This window comes from Poecilia mexicana, unplaced genomic scaffold, assembly GCF_051168715.1.
Source record: "Poecilia mexicana isolate PSO_F unplaced genomic scaffold, ASM5116871v1 scaffold_19, whole genome shotgun sequence".
Taxonomy (NCBI): Eukaryota; Metazoa; Chordata; class Actinopteri; order Cyprinodontiformes; family Poeciliidae; genus Poecilia; species Poecilia mexicana.
The window spans coordinates 26,131,972-26,156,161 of record NW_028263388.1 but is presented as its reverse complement, the minus strand read 5'-3'; the positions used below and the strand labels follow the sequence as shown (position 1 = coordinate 26,156,161).

Sequence of the window (24,190 nt, the reverse complement as noted above, 5' to 3'; positions counted from 1 at the left end):
GAACAGGTGTCTGTTTTTTCCAGGCTCACTGAAGCAGGAAAACACCTAAAACATGCAGGGCAGTGAGCCTTGAACTATAAAATCACTTTCAAACATAGAATGTCTGTGGATGATGCTGACTGTTGTCCATCTATGTGTGCGTGTGTGTGTAGATGTGCCATGTGCTGCAGTACCTATGTGACTGCCAGGTGCGCCATCGTATCGAGGCGGTGGTGGCCTTCTCCGATGACTTTGTTGCTTGTCTCCAAGACAACCAGCGCTTTCGCTACAATGAAGTGATGCTGGCTCTGAACATGTCTGCTGCACTCACTGCCAAGAAAACCAAAGAGTTCAGATCTCCCCCACAGGAACAGGTAGGAAAATCACCATGGCAACATGTCACGCATTGTGGTCTTAAAGTTGGAGAAGAGGGAAACCTGAAAACGATTATACTAGAAAAAACTCGTAGGCTTCATCAACATCACTTGAAATTTGTCCATTGAAGATTGAGGAAAAGAATTCCAGCTTGAAAAGAGACGTCATCCTTCATTTCAAAGGATTGTTAGTTTCAAACATCAGACTAACTTTTCTGACAATCTGCTGGTGGCATGCTCCAAACTCGAAATAACACTTAGTTCAAAAGCAGCCAAGTCCAAAGGGAAACTTAAAAAACAGGATGAGCACCGAAGAAAAGTTCTCCCAAATCCAAACCTTCATTTTGTTTCATATTAAATTAGTGTAAAGTACCACAAACTGGTTTATGATTATGAGAATAGTTATCATACTTTTGTATTATTTTCCAAGATCAATATGCTGCTGAACTTCAAGGATGACAAGCAGGAATGTCCCTGTCCGGAATATATCCGGGAGCAGCTACTGGACTTCCATGAAGATCTGATGAGACACTGTGGTCTGTCTCACACCCTCCTAGCAAACAAAACATTTTCATATTGACGAACTGCAACTAATGGTTGCATTGTGTGGGTCCTGTGTAGAGCTGGACGAGGAGAGAGGAATAGATGAGGACAGTGATTTCACCATTCGAGGTCGTCTCATGTCGCTGGTGGAGAAGGTGTCCTACCTGAAGAAGAAGATGGGCAGCCTGCCCAAGGAAAAAAAGGACAGGAAACCCAGTAAGGTTTAATGTAGACAGATCAGTAAACCCAGAGCGTGGTGAAGTGTTCCCCCCAAGTGTTTGACCACAGGGTTGGTATTTTATTAGGGTGCGTCCAAAAATCTCAACCCTGTGTTCAGCTTTTCCACCACATGTAGGGATTTGCTTGGAAGGCAAACAGTTCAGTTTTGGTCTTCTCTGACCAACACTTTTTCTTCCTCATGGTTTATGTCATCACTAAGTAGGTGTATGCTTTTGAAATTAACTTAATTTTGACAAAACCATGCAAGCACCACAGTTCACAGGTTAACATAGAAGAATTATTCATTTGGTTTCATCTTGCCTGTTGGTGCATACCATTAGTACATCTTTGTACATTTGGAAATACAGTATATACAAAAGTATACAAGTTTGACATTATGTTTTGGCATCAGTCTCATTTACCTCTGTTCAGTTCCATTTTTTTTTCTTTCCACAGGTACCTTACAGCAGCTTATCTCTGATACGATGGTCCGCTGGGCTCAGGAGTCGGTTATAGAGGATCCAGAGCTAGTGAGAGCCATGTTTGTCCTTCTACACCGCCAGTATGATGGCATTGGAGGACAGGTGTGTCTGTCAGTCGTCTTTTACTAAATACTAATAATAGAAAGTTAGAAAAAGTCCTGACGAGCCACAGGTTAACAATAAGGAAGTATTATGTCAATGCCAATATCTATAAATGAAACTTCAAGTATTTCTGGAGAGACAGCAGTTTCAACACGGCAGTCATTTAGAAACACTAGTGCATTAGACATAAGAAAACCACAGCTTTTTATTTTATTTTTAACTTAAGTAGTTAAGTTTTCCCTTATGATTCCTTTGTTTTATCTTGTTTAATTTGTTTTTAAGCTCTTTTTAAAATATTTTTGACCTTTCTACAAAGCTCTTTGAATTGTCTTGTACATGTTCTTCATAAATAATATTGCCTTGCAGCTTACTTAATGCTGCTAATTGTTACACATCAGTGATAACTAGGGTAAAAACTAAGATAAATTTAGTTTATAAATATGATAGCTGGTCAATAAACAGCAACTGGGTGTAGTGAATCCGTAGCAACCAATGTGCCAGTTACATGAAAAGTAGATGTCTCATTGAGCTGGTCAGTTGTTGCGATACGTCACAGCATCTGCCATATTGAATGTTGTAGATCTGCCAGAAAGCTAATGAGGTAAATGGATCGAACTTCAGAAAGTGCCGTTCTACAAAGTATTTTAAGTTGATGCCTGACACTGACACATTCTCTCACACAGTAGAGTGATTATGGATCACTCTACTGCCACATCCAAGATGACGGTGACGTAACATAGAACTTAGCGTTCAATGAGGCGTCCACGTATTCATGTCTATGTGGATGTATGTGTGGTCTGCACATCTGTTACATGTGTGCACTGTGTCTGTCTGACTGTTCAGGTTCGAGCTCTTCCTAAAGCCTACACTATCAACTCCGTTTCCATAGAGGACACCATCAACCTGCTGGCTGCCCTGGGTCAGATCCGCTCTCTGCTGAGTGTCCGGATGGGCAGAGAGGAGGAAAAGCTGATGATCAGAGGGCTTGGGTGAGGCCATGCGGCTGTCAGACTCTGAATTTTGACCTGGAATGACTTTGAGACTTTGCCCTTGGGAAACATGTTGACAGCATTATCCTGCAGAACATTTATTTAGCAGGTGCAGGGAATCTGATAAGGTGGCAGCCTCTCTTTGGGCTGCCACCTTATCGTGGTGGAGGGGTTTGAGTGTCCCAATGATCCTAGGAGCTATGCTGTCTGGGGCTTTATGCCCCTGGTAGGGTCACTCAAGGCAGACAGGTCCTAGGTGAGGAACCAGACAAAGTGCAGCCTGAAGACTCGTTTGGATCTGGCGTTCCCTTGCCCGGACGCGGGTCACCGGGGTCCCCCTCTGGAGCCAGGCCTGGAGGTGGGGCACGATGGCGAGCGCCTGGTGGCCGGGCTTTTACCCTCGGAGCCCGGCCGGGCTCAGCCCGAAGAGGAGACGTGGGTCCCCCTTCCAGTGGCCTCACCATCTGTCGGAGGGTCCAAAGGGGTCGGGTGCTGTGTGTTACGGGCGGCAGCCGAGGGAGGGGACCCTGGCAGTCTGATCCTCGGCTGCAGAAGCTGGCTCTTGGGACGTGGAACGTCACCTCTCTGGTGGGGAAGGAACCGGAGCTAGTGTGCGAGGCTGAGAGGTTCTGGCTAGAAATAGTTGGCCTCACCTTGACGCATGGCTCTGGTTCTGGAACCAGTCTCCTTGAGAGGGGCTGTACGTACTTCCACTCTGGAGTTGCCCATGGTGAGAGGCACCGGGCAGGAGTGGGCATACTTGTTGCCCCCCATCTTGGCACCTGTACGTTGGGGTTTACCACGGTGAACGAGAGGGTAGCCTCCCTCCGCCTACGGGTGGAGGGACGGGTTCTGACTGTTGTCTGTGCTTACGGGCCGAACAGTAGTTCAGATTACCCACCCTTCTTGGAGTCCTTAGAGGAGGTACTGGAGAGTGCCCCTCCTGGGGACTCCCTTGTTCTACTGGGGGACTTCAATGCTCACGTGGGCAATGACAGTGAGACCTGGAGGGGCATGGTTGAGAGGAACGGCCCCCCTGATCTGAACTCGAGTAGTGTTCTGTTGTTGGACTTCTGTGCTCGTCACAGATTGTCCATCACGAACACCATGTTCAGGCATAAGGGTGTCCATATGTGCACTTGGCACCAGGACACCCTAGGCCGCAGTTCGATGATCGATTTTGTCATCGTTTCATCGGACCTGCGGCCGTATGTCTTGGACACTCGGGTGAAGAGAGGTGCGGAGCTGTCCACTGACCACTACCTGGTGGTGAGTTGGCTCTGGTGGTGGGGGAGGAAGCCGGTCAGACCTGGCACGTGTAGTGAGGGTCTGCTGTTAACATCTGGCGGAGTCCCCTGTGAGTCGGAGCTTTAACTCCCATTTCCGGCAGAACTTCGAACACCTTCCGGGGGATGTGGGGGACATGAGTCTGAGTGGACCATGTTCCGTGCCTCCATTGCTGAGGCGGCTTATCGGGGCTGTGGCCCCAAGGTTGTTGGTGCCTGTCGCGGCGGCAACCCTTGAACCCGTTGGTGGACACCTTCGGTGAGGGATGCTGTCGGGCCTTTTTGGCCTGTGGGACTCCAGAAGCAGCTGATGGGTACCGGCGGGCGAAGCGGCGTGCGGCTCAGGTGGTCGCTGGGAGGAGTGTGGAGAGGCCATGGAGAACGACTTCTGTACGGCTTCGAGGCGATTCTGGTCCACCACCCGGCGGCTCAGGAGGGGGAAGCAGTGCAGCACCTAACACTGTTTATAGTGGGGATGGTGTGCTACTGACCTCAACTCTGGACGTTGTGGGCCGGTGGGCGGAATACTTCGAAGACCTCCTCAATTCCACCAACATGCTTTCTGTTGAGGAAGCTGAGCCTGGGGATTCTGGGTTGGGCTCTCAGAGTCAGAGTCTGGGTTGGGTCGCCGAGGTGGTCAAAAAGCTCCTCGGTGGCAGGGCCCCTGGGGTGGATGAGATCCACCCAGAGTTCCTTAAGGCTTTGGATGTTGTAGGGTTGTGTTGGCTCACACGACCCTGCAATATTGCATGGACATCGGGGGCAGTTCCCCTGGATTGGCAGACTGGGGTGGTGGTCCCCCTGTTCAAAAAGGGGGACCGGAGGGTGTGCTCCAATTACAGGGGGGTCACACTCTTAAGCCTCTCTGGTAAGGTCTATTTAGGGGTCCTGGAGAAGAGGGTCCGTCGGATAGTCGAACTTCGGATTCGTGGAACACTGGACCAGCTCTACACCCTCAGCAGGGTCCTGGAGGATTCTGGGAGTTCGCCCAACCAGTCTACATGTGTTTTGTGGACTTGGAGAAGGCGTTCGACCGTGTCCCTAGGGGGGCTTTGTGGGGGGTTCCCCAGGAGTATGGGGTACTGGGCCCTTTGATACGGGCTGTCAGGTCCCTGTATGACCGGTGTCAGAGTCTGGTCCGCATTGCCGGCAATAAGTCGAGCTTGTTTCTGGTGAGAGTTGGACTCCGCCAAGGCTGCCCTTTGTCACCGATTCTGTTCATTACTTTCATGGACAGAATTTCTAGGCGCAGCCGAGGTGTTGAGGGGATCCGTTTTGGTGGCCTTAGGATCGTATCTCTGCTTTTTGCGGATGATGTGGTCCTATTGGCTTCATCAAGCCGTGATCTGCAGCTCTCGCTGGAGCGGTTTGCGGCTGAGTTTGAAGCGGCCGGGATAAGGATCAGTGCCTCCAAATCTGAGGTCATGGTCTTGAGCCAGAAAAGGGTAGCGTGCTTTCTCCGGGTCAGCGGAGTCGTCCTGCCTCAAGTGGAGGAGTTTAAGTATCTGGGGATCTTGTTCACGAATGAGGGAAGAAGGGAGCAGGAGGTCAACAGGCAGATTGGTGCAGCATCTGCAGTGAAACGGGCGCTGTACCGGTCCGTCGTGGTGAAGAGAGAGCCGAGTCACAAAGGGATGGATGGATGGATCCTAACTTTTTCTCCTGGGCCCCCCAAGTGGTTTCTAAATAGCTGCCTGGTTAAACGATGTGTGTCAGCGAAGGGGGCTGGATTCTTAGAGACTCCCTGTTATACTCAGCCCCGGCTCCAGACGAACAGGACGGGGGAATCAACTTTTTTGGGGGGCAAAATGAATCGTAGCTGAACATAGACAACAACACCAGTAGCCTAAAAGCTACTTGTTAACAAGCTTAAGATGCTGTATTGATAGTAGCTAGTCATCTTTTAGTTAACATTACCTGCATCCAACAGCTTGACTCAACTCAGTCTGTTAGTTTGGGGAAACTGTGAAAAGTTCTTTGTGTTTTGCTGGTTTGCTGCCATGATTCTAACACACCTGCAGCAGCAGCAGGTCTCCTTCACTGCCCACAGGTGTAAATCCAGTGTAAGCGTCGTAGCGCTTATGTTGCGTTTAAAGGTGGCTCGGAAAAACAGGTTACCACATGTTAACAACGGATTAAACAGTTTTAACTGCTGATAAAAGTGACAGAGGACACAGATATGGGAAGTGCGGAAGCCTCTACTGTATCAAATTGACAGAGGAATAACAGAGTTGGACATTCTAAGGTAAAAGCCCAGTGCATACAGCTAGGGCTGTTGTAAACGAATATTTTAGTAATCGAGTAATCTATCGATTATTCTTACGATTAATCGAGTAATCGGATAAAAAAAAAAATTATAAAATGAAATATTGGTAAATCTGGCATAATACCGGTGTTACTATCAGATATCAATATCAGTCCAATTTTTCATATTTGAGCATCCCTAACAGTTGCTTTTTTGTAGTTTAGAAAACTAACCTGTAACAATAATAGCTCACTTTCTAAGTTAACCAGAAGAAAAGTTATAGAAAAATCTGAAATTATATTGAATTTAATAACAAAGAGGCAGGCTCACAAATATGCTTATAAAAAATGTCTACAATCCAGCTTTTAGTTTATGTATTCATCTTCAGTGAGTTTAATAGATTAATTAAACTCACCTTGCCACCTAACCTGTCACGCTTTGGGTTTGAAAATACGGGAAATGCCGCCTGGAGTGGGAGGAGAGGGCGAATGAACGAACGTAAGATGGGTGGAGGGGAGGAAATAGACCAGCGGACTGACGAACCGTTAGACCGGGGGACGAACACGGGGGGAAGCAATACGGGATATTTACGACACCTTCACTGGTCACACTCAGAAACTCATCTACCAGCCATGTACGATGCGCTCCGCCACCCGTTTCTTCAGACCGGGATATGAAATTTATTGTGCGGTTCGTCGGTAAAGCTACATTTACACGGTAAGCATCAGCTACTCAGCCGCCCGCCCTGTTCAGGCTATCCGCTCACCTCAGCGCTCTTCCCGCCGTTCGCTTTCAACCAGCAGCCCCGGAGGAGAAATGCTGCCGTACTCCAGGCATTCCCCCAGTCATTTTAAGGATGCTTATTGGTTCCCCAAAAACGATAAAAAGTCGGGCATTATCATCAATCAATAAAATCCCCACGGGCCAATCTTGAAGATTGGACTTTATGCCGCTGAGACTTAGCTTTTGTCAACAACTTAGAGGCGGAAGTGAGAGCTCCGCGCAACGCAAATGAAGTCCCGGCCGGAACACGGTGCGCTAACTAATAAAACATAAATTAACGAAGCTTCGAGGCAGGTAAATTTTCCTCGAGGAATTTTAGTAATCGAGGTACTCGAATCATTCGAGGAATCGTTTCAGCCCTACATACAGCGTTCATGTTTTGTTTTTTCATCCAGACGGCTTCCCGTACCCCCCCTGCAATGGCACGGTGCCCCCCCTAGGGGGCGCGCCCCACAGTTTGGGAACCTCTGCCTTAGGCTAACATGGGTCTTCATGTGGCTAAAGTTTCCAAAGCAAAGAACACAAACTCTGTGTCACATCAGCCAAGTCGCTAAATAATGCACATAAAGGATAACTTTGACTAATATATTAACTTTTAAGTTGCTAGATTAAAATTGGAGGGAAAAAACCTATTTGCCTGCCTTTAAAATATGCTTAATATTAAGGGCTAACATTACAGTAATGGAGTTTAATAACTTTAGCTAACATTAATTTACAGCAAGGTAGGATTGGCTTGAATTGCTTATAGCAAACATTACAGAGAAAGAGAACATAGTCAATGTTATTTTCTCAAAGAAAATGTAAAGTTAATAAGACACATACCTCATATGTATTAGGTATCAAACTTCGGCTTCTTCTTAAACAGGAGGTCTGGCCGTTATAACTTGTGTTAGGTTTGTGCCACAATATGGAAGATTTCTTCTTCACCAACACACTGCACGCCTGTTCCTGCACTGCTGCCTCTCACTGGTGGAGATGGTGTATTGCACTACTTAGCCCTTGTGTTTAGAAATGGGGTCCATACCAAACTTTTATCATTTGCCACAGTTCTCTACGTTTGCCTCAGTCCTCGCACGCACAAGGGTTAAAACAGCCTTAAATAATGTTTCAAATGCTAAGTTCATAAGTGCTTTGTAGACATCTTGCTGTAAAACTTTAGGATCGATTAAATTAAGAAAATTAAGACTAAACAACATGGCAGAGCTTTATAATATTACTACATGAAGTTAATTTTGAAAGTTTAATCGGTAATACTTTTAGAACAAATTTATGTCAGATCATGATTTCTTGGTTAATGTCACTTTGACATAACGAAGACATTTTGAATAATGTCAACTTTGTATTAAAAGTGTCTTTATTTACCGAATGACACTTTATGACAACAGTCATAACTATTCATGAAGACTTACTGATGTTCATGACAGATGTTATGTCAATCTTATTCACACCTCGTCAAATAAAGTGTTACTTTGAAAAAGACTTGAGCTTCAGGACAACCACCTTAAACATAAAGCCAATTATTAATAGAACTCATTCACAGCAAGGACCCAGCACAGCTAAGGAGAATTAGTACAAATTTTACACAATTTTTGCCAAGTATAATCTCACCCCAGTATAATATCAGGTCACTCCTAAAATGCAAAGTTGCCTTTTGTATTCTTTTGTTTGTTCTGTCTAGTTATTCCACTAAGATATGCTGCTGCCTTTCCAGCTCACTCTTGGGAAAGACATCTTTATATCAGTCTCATTGGCCAGATTAATTAAAGCTTTAATAATAAAAGCAAAAAAAAAAGACAGTTGCTGTGCAGAGGCAAGCAGGAATTTTAAAGAGAGTGCTTACTCAGTGTACAGAACTATGAGGAGTTTAGCATTGAAAGGGTTTCCTTTTTTTACAGTGATATAATGAACAACAAGGTGTTCTACCAGCATCCCAACCTGATGAGAGCTCTGGGCATGCATGAGACGGTCATGGAGGTCATGGTTAACGTTCTCAGTGGAGGAGATTCCAAGGTAGACGGGCTGCAAAGCCTCAATAAGCAAATAAGTGTACATATGCGTAACTAGGAAGTGTTTTTTTTATACACACACTTTTGTTTATGGTTAAATGTGTTTACAGGAAATCACCTTTCCTAAAATGGTGGCCAACTGTTGTCGGTTTTTGTGCTACTTCTGCCGAATCAGCCGCCAGAACCAGAAGGCCATGTTTGACCATCTGAGCTACTTGCTGGAGAACAGTAGCGTAGGCCTTGGTAAGTAGAAGAGCTAACCATGTTAGCTAATAATTAACTGTAAATAGAATATAGAAAGTTACTTTAGGCTTTCCTGCGATGGACTGGTGACCTGTCCAGGGTGACCCCGCCTGTTGCCCACTGACCACTGGAGATAAACACCAGCACCCCTCTTGACCCCATTAGGTGTAAGAAAATTGATAGATGGACTTTAGTTTTCAGTAATTTCACTAGTAAGTACAAATAGACCAATAGCAACCAAAACTGTAAAGATATGAAATCTTGGAGGGAAGACGTTGCCCTCGCCCATTTAACACAACTTCTCCTTCTAACTAGAAGCAAGAAAACAAACTTACCTACAAGGAAAAAAGTATCAATAAGAACATTTGCTGGCTAAGAACAAGACGGTATTTAAAAGGTATTTAGGATGAAATGGCCATGGAACGTCATCTACCAGATGGCTTAACCAAATCAGATAGATTTTTGTACATTTACATGAAAGACGAAACAAGTTTGTCTTAAAGGATCAGTGCAGATCAAGGGTCATGGGGAAGCATGATGATGCATTTCAGCTCTGACATGTTAACATGTTCAGAAGGAAAATGTTAAAAACAAAATGTAAACATGTTCTTTCTTTATCTGATGGGTACCAGTGCTCCTGCTCTCTGTTCTTCTGTTCCTCATTTTTCTTCTCTTCTCTTAGCCTCTCCTTCCATGCGTGGATCCACTCCTCTGGACGTGGCTGCAGCATCAGTCATGGATAACAATGAACTGGCTCTAGCTCTAAGAGAACCAGAGCTGGAAAAGGTGAGTTTTACAAATGCACTCATATCAGCATCCATGTGTCCTCCTCCATCCACAATAAGTCCAATATATTATGGCTGTGAACTACCTGTCCCTAACCAATTCAAGTAAGACTGGCTTTACTTTAACCAAATTCATCTCCCAACTAAAAATCTTGCAGCTATCCCAAAGCCCTGTCAGCCCACCACTGGGTGCTCCCACTCAAATAAAATTAGATTAATTCAGTAACAAAACCAGAAATCTGCTGTGGCATCATCATCATCCATTTGGAATATAGATATGTTTACCTGCCACAGTGCACTTTAACCTTTTCAGTCAGTTTTTAGCATCTAAAGTTTCTCAAGAAAAAATAAACAGATGATATATGTTCTGTGATTAATTGATTTGCAATACATGAAAAATATCTTCAATTTGTAGAAAATAAGAAAAAGTAAAATTTTGAAGTTATTTTAACACGGAGGAATAAAACAAAATAAAAGTTGAAATCAGTTTTCAATAGTGTATTTAAATACTGTATTCTGAATCCAGGTCAAACGCACAAAGGCAACTTCCAACAAATAGTAGTTGCCTCATTTTAAGCTAAAAGCTCTGATTTTAGCTTAAAATGAGTTTGACAGAAAAATGTGTCCTGGCCAAATTTGACACCATTTGCACAAAAGCAGCTAAAATTATGCAAAAAAAATTTTTTTAAGAACTTAAAGATGCTAAAGGAGCAAGGAGAATTAATTTCTGTAATTATTGCAAAGTGATCCATGAATCCAGAGCAGATAAAGAAATGGTGGAAACATAATAGCTGAAAACTAGTGGAACAGTCAGCATTGATCTTCAGTTAGAGGCTTCTTCAGAACCACTTCAGCCCAGTAGATCCTGGCTCACAGCTATCATCATCAGGAATGACTCTTTGAAAAAATGTGGAAGTTTTATAGTCATTTTTGTACTGGAATTTGAATAGCAATGTGGTAAAAGACACCAGTAACACACTTTATACATAAACTGCAATGAAAAAAAATTATTGTGACACTTGAAAAGGTGTAGCTTAAACCTTACATAAAATATTTTCATTGTTTTTCTACTTCACACTAAGGGGCAGAACAATTCAGATATAATATGAACATGAAAAATGTGATGTAACCATTTTTTTCCTCCATATTTTCAGTGAATAAATACAGTAGAGTATTTTGAGACCTAACCCTGTGTACACACTTTTCCATGCACAGAATTTCTCAATTGCTTTTTGATTTTAAAACTTATATTATTAGCATTTGGAATATTCTCTGTCCCTAATGCCAGTTTATTTCAGGTTGTATTAGCTATATTAGTTATATGCTCAGCTTTATTGACTGTATAGCTGAGCATTGTGTGACTGCCCTGAAGGTGGTGCAGTATCTGGCTGGCTGTGGGCTGCAGAGCTGTGTAATGCTGGTGCATAAGGGATACCCAGACATCGGCTGGAACCCTGTGGAGGGGGAGCGCTACCTGGACTTTCTGCGTTTTGCTGTCTTCTGCAATGGTGAAGGCGGAAACACTTTCATTACAGGCAGCTTTACTAGTCATTGATAAGTTTTTTGTAACTCTGTGCTTGTGACGTGAGCAGGGGAGAGCGTGGAAGAGAACGCCAATGTTGTGGTGAGGCTTCTTATTCGCCGGCCTGAATGTTTTGGCCCCGCTCTTCGAGGTGAAGGCGGTGATGGCTTGCTTGCAGCAATGGAGGAAGCCATCAGAATCTCTCAGGATCCTTCCAGAGACGGGCCATCTCCGGTGTCTGAGAGCAGCAGAACACTGTAAGACAACAAGCATTCATGTCCTGTGTTAATAATCATCACAGAAAGCTGTTAGCAGTTAATACAGCACACGCCTTTCTCTCTGGTAGTTACACCAATGTGCTTTAACATGAAATCTAATGAAAATGACACAACTGGATTCAAACAGAAAAACTTTTGGTTTTTACCTGTTTATGTCTAGATGTATTCTCATGCTTCCATAACACCTGTTATGTTATTGCTATAAATCAAAGTAACATTAAGCTACTACTGAGATGAAGGGTAAATGGTGTGATACTACTGTGCAGCAGTGACATGCTGGATGAAGAGGAGGATGATACCATCCACATGGGCAATGCCATTATGACCTTCTACTCTGCACTTATTGATCTGCTGGGCCGCTGTGCTCCAGAGATGCATGTGAGTGCTTTAAACATGACAGAATATTAAACATGTTGGTAACACTTTATTTGAAGGGGGTTGAATAAGACTGACATGACACTGTCATAAACATGACATAACACCTGTCATGAACATGAATAAGCCTTCATGAATATTTATGACTGTTGTCATAAAGTGTCATTCGGTAAATTATGACACTTTTAATACAAAGTTGACATTATTCAAAATGTCTTTGTTATGACAACTTGACATTAACCAATAAATCATTACTGATATAAATTTGTTATAAAAGTATAACTGATTGCACTTTAAAAATGAGGTAACTTTATGTTATTAAAGGTAAAGTTTAAACAGTAATGATTTATTGGTTAATGTCAAGTTGTCATAACAAAGACATTTTGAATAATGTCAACTTTGTATTAAAAGTGTCATAATTTACCGAATGATGCTTTATGACAACAGTCATAAATATTCATGAAGACTTATTCATGTTCATGACAGTGTCATGTCAGTCTTATTCACCCCTCTTCAAATAAAGTGTTACCAACATGTCAGACTAAAACCTAGATGATTTTATTTCTTTAACCTATTGCCTGTTATACACCAGCTGATCCATGCTGGCAAAGGTGAAGCCCTCCGCATCAGAGCCATTTTAAGGTCCCTGATTCCCATCGAAGACCTGGTGGGAGTCATCAGCATCCCCTTCTCCATGCCCAACCTGGCTAAAGGTAGATCCAGCCTCAGCTCATATGCAGACAGCAGGAACAATAACTAGCATAACTCTACTTGGTCTGTGATTGCTTTGTATCATTGAGCTTCCATTTGAAGCATGTTTTTAAAGTATTTTAAAATGTTTTTAGACATGGCCTTTTGTTCCTGTGCTCTCTCAGATGGGACAGTTGTGGAGCCAGACATGTCAGCAGGTTTCTGTCCAGACCATAAAGCAGCCATGGTCCTTTTCCTGGACCGGGTCTATGGTATAGAAGACCAGAATTTCCTCCTCCACCTTCTTGAGGTTGGATTCCTGCCAGATCTCAGAGCTGCTGCCTCTCTGGATACTGTAAGTAAGCTTTCCCTCCAATCTCCCCTCTGATGCTGGTCAGCCTATTACCTTTACATAAATTGAAGAAATATGCTGTAAGAGGCATTTCTTGGATAAAACCTTACCTGAATCAAATACATCAATATGAACAAATAAATAGTACTGATTTACTGGAGGTGACCTGTGAAGTACCACAAGGGTCAGTGCTGGGTCCTAAACTGTTTTTTACTTGATATAAATAATATATGCAATGAATTCAAGTTGTTAGACCACATCTGTACATGAATATGTGGGGCGCATTCAAAAACATTTTTAACTGAAAATCTTAACAGTTCACACACCAAATATACCTTAATAAACATTAATATTCATGAATATACCCAACAGAAGCAATCTTACCTCTATAGTAGAAGCTAGTGTCCATAGTTTTTTTCTTGTCTCTGCTTTTGGGGGAATGTCCAGTTAGTGTCGAGGAAAATGAATGCCGCTCATTGGTTGGCTGCCTATTTGCATCACAGCAAATTTGGAAGTGTTCCATCAACTCCTACAGAGTTAAATTCGACATTTTGAAAGTGTCTCTATTGGTCCACTCTGGATGGTGTAGAAACTACACTTTTGAAAGTGTTATTTGTGACATAGTTGAATCAACACTCACAGTAGTTGAAATTAAACACACAGCAGTGTTTACTTACTCAACACTAGTGTATTTTGTCAAAAGTTAAGACTATACATGTGTTAATCTAACACAGAATGGTGTAAAGTATATATTAACATAAAAATGTGAGTTTTGAAATACTACTGGCAGACTGTGCTGTGGTGGAGCAGGGGTGAAGCACAACCCACATATGGAGGCTCTAGTTTTCAATGCTGTCGTGGGTTCGCTTCCCGGTCTTCCCCTTCTCTCATTATTCACTTTTTTTTGTCAATTTACTACCAAATAAAAGCCACTAGAGCAATTAAAACCTTTTTTCCCCAGAAACTACTGGCCATCAATAATCCCCAAATTCATTTTAAAAGACAGTAGATGCCACGTTAGATGCTACAAAAACACCAGCACCAGTTGCAGTATGTAATCTACTTTTAATTCAAAACATCAAACAGCACTGACAGCAATATACAACAAAGGTCATTCATTCATGGTACTTTGCACTGAAGGTGAAGTGTGCTTTGAAAGTTCATTGGAAGCGGCCATGGATGGTCTTGTGATCACTGATGGTGAAGTGTCTTTGGTGCTGCTCTTGTTTTCACCAACAGAAAGGAGAAAGACTTCCAGCCTGGAAGGAAAAACAGGAAATGTAGCAGAAACATTAGGATAATAAATAAATATTTTAAAAAGTGTGAACAAAGCTAATCAGACTCACCTGCGTGTGTCACCATCATATTCATTCAAATTACTCTTCCCACCCGGTTTACAAGATAATGCATAAAAAAGTCAGAAATAATTACTAAAGAAATTAGTCAGCTTCTAGAAAAAATTTTGGACAGCATTAAAAGTCGTGCCAACCTGTCTGAAGAAATGTGTTGGAGTCATAACAGGCTTCAGTCACCAACATGACACACTGACAAAGAAAAAACATTTTGGCAGTTTTTAGATGTGTCACAGGTACAACACACCAGAGTCAAATGGCTCAATTGCCTCCTCACTGTGTAGATATGTTCTCCAGAGTCCTGCTAATCACCTAATTATTGTATTCAGGTGTGGTGCAGCAGCGGCACATCTAAATGTTGCAGGACAATGGTCCTCCAGGACTGGAGTTTGACACCTGTTGCTTAGATCAAGCCAACAGTCCAGCACAGCCACACCCCCATTTTGCAGTCTACAGCCAAAAACTTAAAGAAAATGACCCCGCAGCTAAATAATGTTAACTCAAATGGCCTCCAGATTTTCCTGACAGTTTTAATGTTTGGTTAAGATAATAAATAGTCGTATATACCGTCATATCCAAACAAATAAACGTACTAAGCGAACTATGCATATGAATCGATACTCTTGCGTAAACTGAAAAATAATGCCTCCATAAAAAATAGTCAAAAACATGATAATTTTAACATGGAACTTACCTTGTTATAAGCTTCAGACAAGACGTCATACTGCTGCCTCCGCTCCTCAGGCAAACATGTGACACAGTTGTGGAACAAGACGGCGTCAGCCGGGGGGCGGGGCTAATGACCGGGCCCAAATAATAAAGCTCATGATAATTTAACTTTACAGCATGAACATGAGCTAACAAGTTTCACCACCAGAGAGAGCGACTCTGTCATTTTGAAGTCTGACATGAAGTACAACAAACCAAGAGAAAAACAGAAACATCAGGCTACTGGTCACTAATGATGAAACAATACAAATTCAAAACATGTTAACGTTCCGTAGAAATGCTCTAGCTAGTTTGCCATTTGTTGCCAAGTGACTGATGATGACGTTGGTGACAAGCTTTACCCAGAATGCACCTGGAGACAATAAGGACGATTCATTTGTAGTTTTGTGTGTCATAAAGTTAAATATAAGAGTGAAAATAAAGCCAGTCGTGGCACAACGTTTTATTCAATATTTTACACCCACTATGTCACTAAAATCAGTCAGCCTGGTAAGGTTTTTAGTAACCATGAGTCAACAATGGGGAACCCTACTATAGAAGCTACTGGGGTATCGTATGCAGTTTTCATCAGAAGACAACTGTCCTTTACAATTCTCATCAGATGTTTTAAAGAAAATATGGATCCCTGAAGGGATGTTCTTCCTGCTGTGTGGCCCCCTGTAGGTCCAGGCTGGGGTCCTGCTGCAACCCCCACCCTACCTGTAGGTCCTTCTCTGATGTGATGTCACAAATATGTTACAGTTGTGGGAGAAACTGTCTGATGTTGACTTCTAACTCAACACCAGATTGAGTGTTGAGTTAGAAATCAACACTGGACTGGATTGCTTTTTGTTTAACTCTTTGGAACTCTTTAGTTACTGTTAGGGAAACTAACACTAACACTCATGTTGTTGAATTAACACTATTTTTAACATACAACACTCGCACTGGAAATCTAACACTTTTGAATTTGCTGTGCATGTCAAGTACCATTGTGCACAGCTTCCCAAGCTGCATTTTCTTACAAATCTGCAAATAGGCAAATTTTCCACAAATAATTTGGAGTTCCTTTGCAGATAGCAGATGCAGCTGGTCGACTTAAAGATCAAAGTCTACACAGTCAAACAGAAAACTGGATGTTTCCTGCTCGCTTTTTAAAGATGTTTCACCTCTCATCTTTCAGTGATGGCTGAAAGGAAGTTCACATTTTATTCAGTTTAGAGAGGAGGTATTTTTTCAGACTGACTATTAAGGTGTTGAAATGTTTTGAACAACCATGAGATGAAGTCCAACTGCCTTCTGTTTGCTTTGGATGAATCAGCTTTGAGTGGAAAAGAATCCTAACCCAAATACTAAGTAAAAAAAACTCATTGACACTGCAATGCTGCAGTCTCCATAAGGGTCATCAGATGTACAGCTCATAGCTGATGTAGACTTTTTTAAAAAAAATGTTGCACCACTCACTGTGTTGGCCCTGTCCTGCTGTGCCAGGCTGCCCTCAGTGCCACAGATATGGCCCTGGCCCTCAACAGGTACCTGTGTACAGCGGTGCTGCCCCTCCTCACCAAATGCGCTCCTCTGTTTGCGGGGACTGAGCCGTTCGCCTCTCTGATCGACTCCCTCCTCCACACGGTGTACCGCCTGTCCAAAGGCTGCTGCCTTACCAAAGCTCAGAGGGACGCTATAGAGGAGTGTCTGCTGGCTGTTTGTGGGTAAGCTAATAAGTACGGTCTTACACTGACACTGGCTCTGGAGTTGAAGCCATATTTCTTGCATTTGTCAGGTTTTATAGAGACATTTCCTAAAACTGTATGAGTGTGAGAATAAATGGCCACTTCCTGTGTGTCTCCCTGATGTAATGAAGTAAGCTGAGGCCTTCAATGATGCAGCACCTGCTGAGGAGGCTGGTGTTCGACGTTCCCCTGCTGAATGAACACACCAAGATGCCTCTGAAGGTGACAAGCCTCTCTTTTCTCATCCTTACTGCATCCCCAGAAGCAATATGGAGATGGAATAAACCACTGTTTATGACATTAGTGTAGTTTTACTCCTATGATGTTGTAGGGTTAGAAGAAAAGGCAAAGTATATTTGATTTTTTATAGTTTTCATAATTCAGCCACTTTGGCAAAAAGTTCACTTTCACCTCGTTGCCTCTTTGTTTAAAACAAACACAACGGTTGTTGAAGTTGCATTCAAGGAGAAGGTGAAGGCGAGCTGTTCGCTAATGAAGCGTGTTACTTTTCCAGCTGCTGACCAATCACTATGAGCGCTGCTGGAAGTATTACTGCCTGTCTGGAGGCTGGGGCAGCTTTGGAGTGGCTTCAGATGAAGAGCTTCACCTCTCCAGGAAACTGTTCTGGGGAATATTTGATGCTCTGTCCTGCAAGGTGTGACCTGACATTTCCTTTTGTCCTTGTTCCCTCACCAAAGCAGCTATTTTATAGTTTGTTCTGAGTGTATTAAGTGATAATAACTGTTTTGTAAACTCTTGTTATGGAAGCTACATCAAAACCACTGTATTTATTGGAACAGTTTTCTTCGACTCAACATGTGAAAGGCTGCAAGGTATTAAAATGTGCTTCACTGTTTTATGTGGATCAAACTATACACACATTTTATGTAATTTGTGCATTGTAAAAAAAAAAATTGGAGATTATTTAAGTCTTCCAAAATACTTAAATAAGTTTCTATGACAACATTGAAACTAATAAAGATGCAAGGAAGCTGACATTTTTGTCATTGTTTTATCTCGTTTATTTTTGTGTGAGTATATGAATGTCTGTGTGAAAAGGTGAGTAGCTGTGTATTTTGTTTCATGTGAGCCAAAGGAAATGATTCTGTGATTAGATGGTCTCAATGACGATGCGTGCTCCTTCTTCTTTCCAAAAACCTCTCCATTACCAGAGGTTCTTCTAGCCAGGTAGAACAGATGGCTGCTCATTTACTCTAGTTTACACTCGCTGGCCACTTTATTAGGTACACCTTGCTAGTACCAGGTTGGTCCCCTTTTGCCGTCAGAACTGCCTTAATCCTTCGTGGCATAGATTCAACAAGGTACTGGAAACATTCCTCAGAGAGTCTGGTCCATATTGACATGATAGCATCACGTAGTCGATGTGGATTTGTCAGCTGTACATCCATGATGCAAATCTCCTGTTCCACCACATCCCAAAGGTTTTCTATTGGATTGAGATCGGGTGACTGTGGAGGCCATTCGAGTTCAGTGAACTCATTGTCGTGTTCAAGAAACCAGTCTGAGATAACTGGCGCTTTATGACATGGCGCATTATCCTGCTGGAAGTAGCCATCAAAAGATGGGTACACTGTGGTCATTAAGAGATGGACATGGTCAATACTCAGGTAGGCTGTGACTAATGGGCCCAAAGTGTGCCAGGAAAATATCCCCCACACCACTGCACCACCACCACCAGCCTGAACCATTGATACAAGGCAGGATGGATCCATGCTTTCATGTTCTTGATGCCAAATTCTGACTCTACCATCCAAATGTCGCAACAGAAATCGAGACTCATCAGACTAGGCAACGTTTTTCCAATGTTCTTTGTCCAATTCTAGTGAGCCTGTGTGAATTGTAGCCTCAGTTTCCTGTTTTTAGCTGACAGAAGTGGCACCCGGTGTCGTCTTCTGCTGCTGTAGCCCGTCCTCCTCAAGGTTCAGCGTGTTGATCAGAGATGCTCTTCTGCATACCTCGGCTGTAACAAGTGGTTATTTGAGTTACTGTTGCCGTTCTATCAGATTGAACCAGTCTAGCCATTTTCCTCTGACCTCTAGCATCAGCAAGGCATTTGTGCCCACAGAACTGCCGCTCACTGGATATTTTCTTTTTCTAACCATTCTCTGTAAACCCTATAGATTGTTGTGTGTGAAAATCCCAGTAGATCAGCAGTTTCTGAAACACTTAGACCAGCCCGTCTGGCACCAACAACCATGCCATGTTCAACGTCACTTAAATCACCTTTCTTCCTCATTCTGATGCTCAGTTTGAGCTGCAGCAGATCATCTTGGTCATGTCTACATGTCTAAATGCATTAAGTTGCTGCTGCAACTGATTCGACATTTGTGTTAAGAACCTGTTGGACAGGTGTAGCTAATAAAGTGGCTGGTGAGTGTATATTGAAGTGTTTGAGTTAGTGGAGACTAATTCTTGCAGGATCTTAGACAGATACTGTTTTAAATGTGCAATAGAAATAAACTTGAATTTGACTCATTGTCTTCATGTGGTTGCTTGTCTTTGAATCATTGCCAAGGTCAATGATTCAAAGCAACTGACTGGGTTTCCTTTAACTATACATAAACTAACAAAGGAATCCCAGCAACAAACCTCATGTGTAAATAAACAACAACGTCACTGAAGGTAATTTAAATAAGCTGTATGAAGTGGCAACCGCAGCCTGGGATGGACTGCATCTGTGAAGTGCTGAATCCAAACCTGAATGAACACCTGTGTTCCTGTGTTTTAACGATGCAGCGTTATGACCAGGAGCTGTTTAAGCTGGCACTGCCATGTCTGAGCGCGGTGGCTGGTGCTCTTCCTCCAGACTACATGGAGTCCAACTACATGGCCCTGATGGAGAAACAGTCCTCCATGGATTCAGAGGGAAACTTCAACCCACAACCTGCAGACACCACTAAGTATGTAACAAGACTCTACTTACTATGTGCTGCTGCATTTATAGTCCTCTCAGAAATGTAACTTGTAGTATCACTTCTGCTGACTGACAAATTGTTGTTTATACATCCTGTTTTTGTCTTTAGTGTAACTGTTCCTGAAAAGCTGGACTATTTTATAACCAGATATGCTGAGCACAACCATGAGAGGTGGTGCATAGAGAAGGTGAGAAGACAAGAAGTTAGATTTTATCTATTTATTTAAACTATACACTTTTTCTTTCACTAAAGCAGCTAACAGTTCATACACACTGTCATACCAACACTGTGCACTTTATTAAAAATGTTATTTACACAGCATCACTCATACCCAAGGCAGTCCAAAGTATCATACAGGAAAGACAGACTGAAAATAGCAAAGCATAAAAGAAAAGAAAACATGTTATCAAAGCCATTAAAGAAACAAATGTTGAAGTAGTTTATTAGTCAGATTGTTTGATCAAAAACTGATTTACAGGAACCAACAGAAACACATGCAATGTCTTCATCTTTTAGGTTCATTTTTTTCAGTCACCTTGGTTTCAGAAACGTTGTAGATCATTTTTCAGCAACAAGAACAAGAATGAATGTGGTGGTGTCATAGACAGGGTGGAGTCTCCCTCACCATGTCACCAAGGCTGCATCTCTGTAAAGCATTGGTACAGAGGTGCAGGATGGGGCTCAGCACAAGTGAGATGTTTACTGTTTTTAGGAGTCCAAAGAGAGGTGGTGAACTTTTGTAGCCGAGGGAAAAGGTCAGAGCTTTCAGGCTGAGTACAGTTGATTGTAAATAGAGAATGCTAAATCATCAGAGCTGTGCAGGTCATCTGCTACCGATGAGAAATCCCCCAACAAGTCCACCACCTGGCTGAGCTCATGTATCTGCAGTCATGGCAACAGAGAAATACAAAATCAGGGTATGCGTAGATTACATCAACAGAGAGTTGTTGTAAAATACCGATAGGTTTGATTCACTGATTTATTTTTTTTATGTCTACCATCAGTAATATTACCAACAAACCAATATTCTATTCTTGAATGACTTCATGTTTTTCAGTTTTCTCATGGCTGGACATATGAAGAACACCTGTGTGAGAGCAGTAAGACCCATCCCCTGCTGAAGCCGTACAAAGCTCTGTCTGAGAAGGTGCTGCTCGCTTTCCATCCCAAACCAATCATGTCTTTACTGTGAATCTAAAGCAACTGTACAAAAAACATCACATTTCAGTTTCACATTCTTTTTATTCTTAAGCTCTTATAAAACTTTGTCAAATATTTTTAGTTTTTTGATATTTGGTTAGTTTAAGCAGTGATCTATAGCTAGCCTGTAACCTTGCAGGACAAGGAGGCGTACTGCTGGTCTGTCAGAGAGTCTCTGAAGACGATGCTGTCATGGGGCTGGAGCATCGACAGAAGCAGAGAGGGAGACACCGCCACCCTCCACAACAAATCCAGACGGATATCACAGGCCAGCCAGGTGGTCTAGTGGAGCAATTCATTCATTCATTAAATCATGCTAACCCGGTCAGTGTGTGAATGGGAGTGATGATTATGTAGATGATTACAAAGGTCAGTATAAACACTGCATGGGTCAATGAAGATCAAAGGTTGTGCAGCACCATTACTTAGGTATAAACAATTAAAAAATCAAATAATGATAAACCATTTGGTTCAAACCTCCTTATTTGGTGATTGTCGACTGAAAAGGTTTGCATGGATTACACACAATATTCATTTTGTGCAGCAAAATAATGTGCCACAGTTTTTTTTGTGTATCATTTCTACACATGGCCCCTGATGTACTTTATATCATTATAAACCTGACGGTACGATTACATTATTGCCCGTGAAGAGAAACTTCTGACCAGAAGGCTCTGTGGTCAGAAAATTCTTCGAGTGGTTTGTGACATTCTGTCCCTAATGTCCACAGCTGTCTTTTGAAGGAGCTCCAGCTTTCAGCCCAAGACCTGTTGACATGAGCAATGTTACACTGTCCAGAGATATGCAGGTAAATATGTTTCTCTAAATAAACCCTGAAAGTACAAAGCTACAGTAAACATGTGTAAATAATTAGTCACAGGGGTTAAACCTGTGTCTTAAATTAAAAATAAATGTTACACGATTCACTGGTGTTTGCAGTGTAATGCAACCACACACGATAATCATTTTGTTTTTCCAGTCTATGGCTGAGCTGCTTGCTGAAAATTATCATAATATCTGGGCAAGACAAAAGAAAATGGAGCTAGAAGCTAAAGGTAACAAGCAGCAAACACAGCCACACCACCACAGCAAGGCCTCCTGATGTTCAGATGATGCCTTCTGTTATTTTAGTCTGATATTCATTTACCTTCCTAAATATTATGTGTAACTGTCAATGCAATATTCATTTTAGATTTTTTTTAATATTCTACCACAGCCAAACAAATAAGGGTCAGTTACTTAGAGTGGTAGTGAGAGAAGGCCTCCCCCAAAGTAAAGCTCTGCTGTCTTTAGAAAGACATCCTCCTCATGTTTGGCCTCCAGATCTTTTCAGAATATTATACCAAGGTATAATGAATAACTTGAATAAAAACTTAGTTCTCTTTGGGTCTTTTTGCTGCTTTAGATGAAATGGTTTAGGGTTTTTTGTGTGTTTGCTCACTGACATCTTCAGGTGGAGGAAGACATCCTCTTCTAGTTCCCTATGACACGCTGACTGCCAAAGAGAAATCCAAGGACCGAGAAAAAGCTCAAGACATTCTCAAGTTTCTCCAGATCAACGGTTACATCGTATCCAGGTAGAAGCATGTCCATTCTTCCTTGGAGGCTGGTTAGAAGCTCAGTGAAGTACAGTGATATCTATATAGATTGAATCTTTTTGAGAAAAATAATCTTTGCTGCATCTTTGGTGTACTTGCACAGTCTAATAATACATTTTGCTGTGGTGTTTGCTGGAAAATCATCTGAGCTTCTTAAACTGTTAATCCCCAGTCATGTATGAGCAGGCTATGTCTGTCCATACCTAGCCTTTGTTGGTTTCATCTCACTCATACAGTGATGAACTGCAAGTTTAACTAGCCAAAGAAAATATGGACAATGGATTGATGAGAACAGGGCCCGCTTTGTGCAACAGAAAATGTTTCAAAGAGGTTCTAATTCAGCTTATAACTTCAGGATAATTTGTAGATTAACTAGGTCAGGAGCACTTCAAACAGCCCCACGCTAAGGTAATACAGTAAATCTTACACTTAATATACAAACTTTTGAAATGGTAATCTTTTGGAGTTCTGAAGAAATTTGCTGCTTTTATTGTTTTTTGAGACGATTCAGGAAAAGCTGGATTATTGGAGCTTCAATTGTTTGAATCTGCTACTTACTGACACTTCAGCTGACATTTGTTATTTAGCTACATTTACTTTAGAATGTGTCAGTGTTGGGTCAGTGCATGCTCTACCTCATAGCTCTGGCTGGAATAGAAGAGACATGCTGGGCTGTTTGAATCTTCTGTTTCAGAGGAAAGAAGTCTCCAGAGCTGGACACTCCAGCAATTGAGAAGAGGTTTGCCTACACCTTCCTCCAGAAGCTCATCACATATGTAGACCAGGCTCATCAGCATATGATGGAGTTTGGTATGATTCTTCAGTTGTTACCTACTTATGAAATATCACATGACCCCTGTCATCAAATGACAGTCTCAACCATGTTATGCAGCTGAACCCCCTACCAGATCAGTAGAAGGAGCTCATAGACACTAACCACGGTAGGAAAACATGGCAGCTCAGTTAGTCAGAACACCGACCCACACCTCCAACAGTTTCTACTTATACTGCTGGGCTGGCAGCAGTTCATTACGTATGAAAGTCTGCAGAACTTTAAAATGAACTTCTTACAGCTACAGTCCTGGACATTGTTGTCAAGAGAGACGGGCTTAATTTCTAAAAATATACAATGCATTAGGAATAACTTCCTGTTTAAGTGATTGATTATTGATATTGACTAACATACTAGCTCTGTGTTATACATTTAAAACCAGAAGGCCATATGCACTGTCTAAACATAAGCATTATTCCTCACTGTTTGACAACAAATCAGACTGAAAGTATAATTTTTTAAAAACAGAAATTATTTCTATATCCAAGGTACTGGACACATGAGTTTTTCTAAAGAGTTCTTATTACCTTCTCTAAATTGACAAATTGAGGAAAATGTTTAATGCATGTAAATGTATG

At 42.2% G+C, this 24,190-nt stretch overlaps 1 protein-coding gene across 1 annotated transcript in view; it reads left to right on the top strand.

Moving 5' to 3' along the window:
- The window catches only part of ryr2a (ryanodine receptor 2a (cardiac)), a 167,530-nt gene that overhangs the window by 77,277 nt on the left and 66,063 nt on the right, over nucleotides 1-24,190 (top strand). Inside the window, exons 40-63 of the mRNA XM_088016421.1 lie at nucleotides 153-353; nucleotides 784-889; nucleotides 975-1,112; nucleotides 1,572-1,699; nucleotides 2,543-2,688; nucleotides 8,898-9,012; nucleotides 9,119-9,251; nucleotides 9,934-10,037; nucleotides 11,409-11,544; nucleotides 11,629-11,815; nucleotides 12,103-12,214; nucleotides 12,804-12,924; nucleotides 13,087-13,256; nucleotides 16,805-17,025; nucleotides 17,178-17,268; nucleotides 17,561-17,701; nucleotides 19,804-19,967; nucleotides 20,091-20,169; nucleotides 21,040-21,129; nucleotides 21,322-21,459; nucleotides 21,913-21,990; nucleotides 22,162-22,237; nucleotides 22,636-22,759; nucleotides 23,475-23,590. Coding sequence (XP_087872547.1) covers nucleotides 153-353; nucleotides 784-889; nucleotides 975-1,112; nucleotides 1,572-1,699; nucleotides 2,543-2,688; nucleotides 8,898-9,012; nucleotides 9,119-9,251; nucleotides 9,934-10,037; nucleotides 11,409-11,544; nucleotides 11,629-11,815; nucleotides 12,103-12,214; nucleotides 12,804-12,924; nucleotides 13,087-13,256; nucleotides 16,805-17,025; nucleotides 17,178-17,268; nucleotides 17,561-17,701; nucleotides 19,804-19,967; nucleotides 20,091-20,169; nucleotides 21,040-21,129; nucleotides 21,322-21,459; nucleotides 21,913-21,990; nucleotides 22,162-22,237; nucleotides 22,636-22,759; nucleotides 23,475-23,590 — 3,115 coding nt within the window. The remainder of the gene's footprint in view (nucleotides 1-152; nucleotides 354-783; nucleotides 890-974; nucleotides 1,113-1,571; nucleotides 1,700-2,542; nucleotides 2,689-8,897; nucleotides 9,013-9,118; nucleotides 9,252-9,933; nucleotides 10,038-11,408; nucleotides 11,545-11,628; nucleotides 11,816-12,102; nucleotides 12,215-12,803; nucleotides 12,925-13,086; nucleotides 13,257-16,804; nucleotides 17,026-17,177; nucleotides 17,269-17,560; nucleotides 17,702-19,803; nucleotides 19,968-20,090; nucleotides 20,170-21,039; nucleotides 21,130-21,321; nucleotides 21,460-21,912; nucleotides 21,991-22,161; nucleotides 22,238-22,635; nucleotides 22,760-23,474; nucleotides 23,591-24,190) is intronic.